At 31.3% G+C, this 6,694-nt stretch overlaps 1 protein-coding gene across 1 annotated transcript in view; it reads right to left on the bottom strand.

Moving 5' to 3' along the window:
* LOC117169110 overlaps nucleotides 1–6,047 on the bottom strand; it is a 237,248-nt gene extending 231,201 nt beyond the window's left edge. The window contains exons 1-3 of the mRNA XM_033355268.1: nucleotides 5,966–6,047; nucleotides 5,542–5,789; nucleotides 5,358–5,460 (exon numbers count right to left, since the gene is read on the bottom strand). Coding sequence (XP_033211159.1) covers nucleotides 5,358–5,460; nucleotides 5,542–5,549 — 111 coding nt within the window. The 5' untranslated portion in view covers nucleotides 5,550–5,789; nucleotides 5,966–6,047. The remainder of the gene's footprint in view (nucleotides 1–5,357; nucleotides 5,461–5,541; nucleotides 5,790–5,965) is intronic.
* Between the last annotated feature and the right edge of the window lie 647 nt (nucleotides 6,048–6,694).

The raw sequence follows: 6,694 nt of genomic DNA, 5'->3' as shown, positions 1-6,694 counted from the left end.
CAGAGTAAAGTCAAGATTAGAACTGAACTAGTGGCCCTGAAGCCCTCAAATATATAGGGCTGCTTATCTAATCGAAGGAGGAAGCTGTGACTATATTACAGCTCTACCAAAAAAGATTTTAATTGAAAATATCAATAAATTTTTAACGAAAAATGGAAAGTTAAATTTTCACACCAATAAATTGATTTTGAATTTTCTGTTAAAAAAAATAATTTTCAAAAAAAAAGAAACAGTGTTATAAAAATTATTTCAAAGCAAACCGAATCCATTTAACATTAGACAGGTTCTGCACTTCAAGTCGCTGAGTCGATCAAGAAGGGAATTATGTTGTTTTTAGATTAAATTTTAAGAGAACTATTTTTTCGTTATAAAAAAATATTCTATTTTCAAAAGATTAATTTTTAAGAAATAAGATTAATGTTTTACAAAAAGAAAAACGAATTTTCAACCAGTTACTTGATTTATTTATAAGGGAACAGTTTTTTAAAAATTTTTGTACAATATGTTCAACAAGCTAGTTGCATTTTTTATTCTGTCTTGACTAAAATTGTTTCTTTGTTAAAAAGTCATCTCTTTAGGTAGAAACTTGATTTTCTTACTGAACAGGAACACAATAAAAATGTATCCATTTTGGTTGAAATTCAACTATTTTTTTTAAAACTTGCCTTTTTGGGTTGAAAACTCAACAATTTTGTGGATATTTGTCTTTTTTCGTTGTTCGTTTTAAAGCTTTGCGCTCTATAATATATGCATATATGCATATATACATCTAAATTTGGTAGTTGTGAATTATCTTTTGTTAAAGCTTCTTTGCTGAGGACTCAACTATTTTATTTAAAATTGGTTTTTTTTGTTTGCATTCGTCTACTTGTTTAAATGTTAAACTTATTGAGTAAAAATGGATTTTTTTGGGTTGAAGATTCACCATTTTAGTTGAAAATTTAATTCTTGTGTTGAAAATTCTTTTTTTTTTGGTAAAAAATTAATCTTTTTTGTAGAACATTTCTCTAATTGTTTTAAGGTTGAACGACCTTTTACAAATTAATTTTTTTCGTTGAAGATTCATTATTTTAGTTAAAAATTTATCTCTGGTTAAAAATTTTCTTTAAATTTTTGGTTCGATTCAGCTGTTGCTGTTTAAAAATAATCATATTTTTTGGTTTTTGGTTCAAAATTTATCTACTTATTTAAAAAATTAAGTATTTTGTTAAAATGTTATGTTTTTGGATGAAAAAGTAACTATTTGGTTGCAAATTCGTTATTTTTTTTTAAACTGAAAATTAAACTTTTTCATTTTCAGTGTAAACGTTTCAGTTAAAAATTGCGCTTTTTAATGAAAGATTTGCATTTACAAACGAATAGTTTAAGCTTCAACCCAATAGTTAAATTTTCAACCTACAAATATAAATTTTAAACTAAATGGCCAAATTTTCAAACAAAAAGATTAATCTTTAACCAAAAAGAGTTGAATACAAAAAATAGAATTCCTAATAAAAACGTAGTGTGGACATTTTAAAACAAAAAGAAAAGATTTTCAACAAAATATTAAAATTTTTAACCAGAGTTGAATTTTCGAATGTGAATTTTCAAGACATTAGTTAAATTTATCACCTGCAAATATGGATTTTCGATAGAAAATGTAATATTTGATATTTCAACGAATGCAGATGCTGTTAAGAGATGCATTGTAAAAAGAAGGAAATGAATTTTCCATCATAAAGATTAATTTTCTGTAAGAGATTCGAATTTAAACCAAAAGTAGAAAAGTTACTTTTTCGCCCAAAAAAATTAATTTATTGCCGACGAAAAAGTATTTTCAAAAACTAATACATTTTGTAACCAAAGAGATGAAATTTAAACTAAAATTATGAATTTTTCAACTAGAAAGACGAATTTTCAAGAAATAAAGAATTGACATTAAGGAAATAACAAAATTTGTCCCAATTCTTAAACTTTTAAGTCAAAAGACTATTTTTCTGTAAAACAGTTATAACACCTTTACTCTCCATATAAAATTACATTAATTTCAATGTAACTTGAAATATAATAATTATTAGTTTAATTTTAAAGTAAATATTAATTTTTTTCATAAACTTTCATGTGAAAAGTCCAGGGGAAAGTGAGAGACTTAACTAAGCCCGATATTCGACAATTGGCAGAAATTTGCGTTCAATAATGTAATTTTTTTCCAACTTTGTAAGGATTTATCTACTCTTGTAATTAAAATTCTTACAGTAATCATGTATTGCGTTATTCCTTACAAATTACCCTGGCGGGCCGAAGGAACCGAATGGAGCTTCTACAAAGTACCCGTAAAGACCCCATTCGGTTCCTTTTTTAAAAAACTCGAAAAAACAACAAAATCAACTTTGAAATTATTGAAATTCGGATTCTACGTTAAAATTTCCTATAAAAGGTCACGGAATAATCGCAATAGTTTTTTTTGCAATGGTAAAAAGTTTTAAAAAATATAAGACGTATAACGCCTGTTGACTGCTACACTTCAAACGCATCATCTATGAGTAGCAGTCAACAGGCGTTATAGATCTTATATATTTTTTAACTTTTTACCCTTGCAAAAAAAAACTATTGCGTTTATTCCGCGACCATCTGTAGCGAATTTTAACGTAGAATCCGAATTTCAACAATTTCAAAGTTGATTTTGCTGTTTTTTCGAGTTTTTTTAAAAAGGAACTGAATGGGGACCCAATGGGGTCTTTACGGGTACTTTGTAGAAGCTCCGTTCGGTTCCTTCGGTCTGCCAGGGTAGCGCAATGATTTTTTATAAATCGGAATAATGAAACAGTTATTAATAAAATTTTTATGACATTGAACGCATGAACTAATATTGGGGGGACTTAAACAAGATTTTCAGGTAAGAGTTTACCAAGTGGCAAGAAGCTTACTACATGTGTTTTTCTAGCTATAAGATCATTGATTATTATAATACGCGCTCTAAAATTTTGCTAAATTGATTTATAAAAATTGCGGTGTAAAAATGCAAAGTTCATTATTTAAAGAATATAATTATCATAAAAATGAGTTATAAAATTGTTATAAATGCTATTCATCAGTATTAGGTGTAAATTAATTTTTAATAAAAAAAAGCTCATTTGAAATCAAATAGTTCAATTTCATTTTCTACCAAAAAATATAAAATTGGTTGAAATTCTATTATAAAAGATTAATTACAGTTTCAATTTCTAACAATTCAAAAATCCTTGTAATTGAAAAATTAATGATTTTTGGCCGTTTTTTGAATAATTAAAATATTAAATAATTATTTTCAAGTTTTAACCTAAAATAGCACTTCCGTGTCACCAGACAAAAAACTTGTGGGACAGGACTTTGAAGTGATTCTCAAAATCCTGAACTCTGAAATATTTGTCTCTTTTCATAATTACTACATTTTTCAACTTAATATATAAGTGATATATGTGAATCTTGAAAGTAAAGAAAGATTGTAAATATAATTCAGCCATTTTATATTTTTAAAGGCCCCCGCTCTCAATGTATGGGAAAATGGCTTTCGGTGGATTTAGCTGAAACTTTGTAATTTTTAAGGTTATAAGTGCCGGATGAAATATCCGCAAAAAAAATCCAAAAAAATGGACAGTTTTAGCGTTATGCGGAGCTAAGCGCACAAGATCAGTGAATAAAACGAATTACAACAGATTTTGTTACAAAAGCGATGTCAACATAGAAATCACGGTTCAGATCGTGGTCAGTCATATTTTCGCCTACACCGTTGACTCATATAGTGCGCTTCTCAAAACGATCAAACACTAAGCGCCCAAGATATTAACTTGTCTAATTCATCACTTTTTGAAAGGACGAAATGGTACCCAAAGTAACATTAGTAACTAGTGCGTACATTCCGATAATAGCATTGTACTGTTCTCAAGAGTGCCGAACGCTAAGCGCTCATGATCAGTGAATAGAACGAATTACAATAGATTTAGTTACAAAAGCGATGTCAACATAGAAATCACGGTTCAGATCGTGGTCTGTCATATTTACGCCTACACCGTTGACTCATATAGCGCGCTTCTCAAAACGATCAAACGCTAAGCACCCAAGATTTTAACTTGACTAATTAATCACTTTTTTAAAGGCAGAAATGGTACGTCGTCCATCGACCACGGTATGTTTGTCTGTCATTTCTTTTGTGAAAGGCCTTTGAAAAAGTAATTTCTTAATCAAGTTCAAATCTTCTGCGCTTAGCGTTGGCCCCTTCTGAGAAGCGCGCTATATGAGTCAACGGTGTCGCCTCATATTGTGATTGGTTTGGCTAAACATGTTACTGACCACTTCTTGATGCGTGTTTCGTATACATACATCGCTTGTGTCGCTAACGCTACTAGGATTAGTTCTATTCGCTGATCATGGGCGCTTAGCGTTCGGCCCTCTGGCGAAGGGTACACTGTTATTATCGATGTGCGCACTAGTTACTAATGTTACTTTGGATACCATTTCTGTCTTTAAAATAGTAATTACTTAGTCCAGTTTAAATCTTGGGCGCTTAGCGTTTGATCGTTTCGAGAAGCGCGCAATATAACTCATTCGTTTAGCTAAACATATTACTGACTAATTTCTGATGGGTGATTCTTATAGTGACATCGCTTTTGTCGCTAAGGTTACTAGGATTGGTTTATTCGCTGATCTTGAGCGCTGAGCGTTCAACCCTCTTGCGAAGGGTAGAATGTTATTATCGGTATGTGCGCACTAATTACTAATGTTACTTTGAAAACCATTTCTGTCTTTAAAGAAGTGATTAATCAGTCAAGTTAAAATCTTGGGCGCTTAGCGTTTGATCGTTTTGAGAAGCGCGCTATATAAGTCAACCGTGTAGGCGAAAATATGACAGACCATGATCTGAACCGTGATTTCTATGTTGACATCGATTTTGTAACCAAATCTGTTGTAATTCGTTTTATTCACTGATCTTGAGCGCTTAGCGCCGCATAGTGCTAAAACTGCCCATTTTTTGGATTTTTTTTACGGATATTTCATCCGGCACTTATAACCGTACAAATTACAAAGCTTCAGCTATATCCATCGAAAGCCATTTTCCCATACACTTACGGTGGAGTCCTTTGTGCTGTGAAACAGCCCAAAAGTGATCAACTAAACCTAAAATAAACAGCCAGCCATATCATACTCATTCTTTTTTAAAATTTAAAATTTGTCAGATTTAATTAATAGTTGATGAGAGAATTCTTTTTATGAAATTACAACCCTAATTGTTTGTATTTTTTATAATTTAAACGGATTATTCAAGGTTTATGAATATATATGTACATCAAAGATAGGTGATATTGCTTCTTATTGTCTTAACGCAAACATATTCTACTTACGGTTCTTATTATGAATGACAAGACAACAGCCTGCAACTTTTCCACGGCTTCTTTATTGTCCGGCATCCTACTTAAATTCTGTTGAGTTTTGTTGAGAAAAAAGCTGAAAACACACATAAATAAAATGAAAAATTCAACAATAAAAATTACAAATTAAAGCTTCAAATATTGTGCAGTTCCTTACCTGATCATAATTATTATCTGAACCTATTTTGTGAGTGCCCCTGCCCCTAGAATCCTCGAATTCCTCATTTATGGTAAATTCTTGACCTTCATCTATGATAAATTCTTGATCTTCACCTTGATCTTCTATACGCTCTGGACTTACCCTTTCCTTTCTTTCCTTCTTTTCAAAACCATCTTCTCTTTCCTTGAAAATTTCGCCCGAAATTCCAATATGTTCTTCACTTTCCTCAGGACCTGCGAATGGTCCTGGAAGCGAAATTTGATGATATTTGTCATATTCGTAATAGAGCGCAGTTGAAATTGAATAATTGGATACAAATATTCGAAAATTGTTTTTCACTACCCCTTCAATCAATTTTGACTAAAGGACACGTACTATAAACAGCATTTAACTTTCTTGCATCTAGAGCGGGTATTACTACCGTGGATTTGTGAGCATTGCTGACTTCACCAATAATACTCGATATCTTTAACACTCCTTCTGTGAAAAGAAGTAGCGCCAAATTTCCTAGGAACCTTTTTAGTCCTTTGTTGCTTCTATAACAAAATTGCGAAAAAGCAGTTTAGTTGGAGTAGTTGTGCAAACAAAGTTTGCATTAAAAAAAACCCTTCAACATTATCAAGGCGGCCGATAGACCGGAAAACCAAGATCTTTTTTTGTAGTTTAGCGGCCACCCTGATTATTTTAAATCTAGGTATCTACCTTCATTTCATCCAACTTTGTCATGTTTTCAAAGCCTATAGGTAAGAGCTCGCCAGTCTGGATTTTACTTTGAATGTTAAGACTAGAAGTCTCGTTCATAGTTGCAATTGTTTCAATGAAAAAAGGTTAGTAGATATGTTAAAAGAACCACTAATAAATGGGTGAAAAGGAGATACGTTTTAAAAAATACTTTGTTAAATTTAACTGGAAGTCGTTCAATACCTGCTACTTTTTTTAAAGCCATTGATGACCTTGTTTTTCAATAGCTGTGAAAGGACAATATTAGTGATTAACAAAATGTTAGAGCGGCAGTGAGGTGCATCTGTTTGCTTCCAATAGTGCTTGCATTTATATCACCTTCTCGGCTGCGCCTTGTATTTTCGATCCATCAATATCTTCTACTGGCTTCGATGAAGAAAGAGGAAGTTTCTGAAAAATAGCATTTAAA

Source organism: Belonocnema kinseyi, chromosome 3 (assembly GCF_010883055.1).
Source record: "Belonocnema kinseyi isolate 2016_QV_RU_SX_M_011 chromosome 3, B_treatae_v1, whole genome shotgun sequence".
Classification (NCBI taxonomy): Eukaryota; Metazoa; Arthropoda; class Insecta; order Hymenoptera; family Cynipidae; genus Belonocnema; species Belonocnema kinseyi.
The sequence above is the reverse complement of the archived record's forward strand: the minus strand, read 5'-3'. Positions and strand labels throughout refer to the sequence as shown.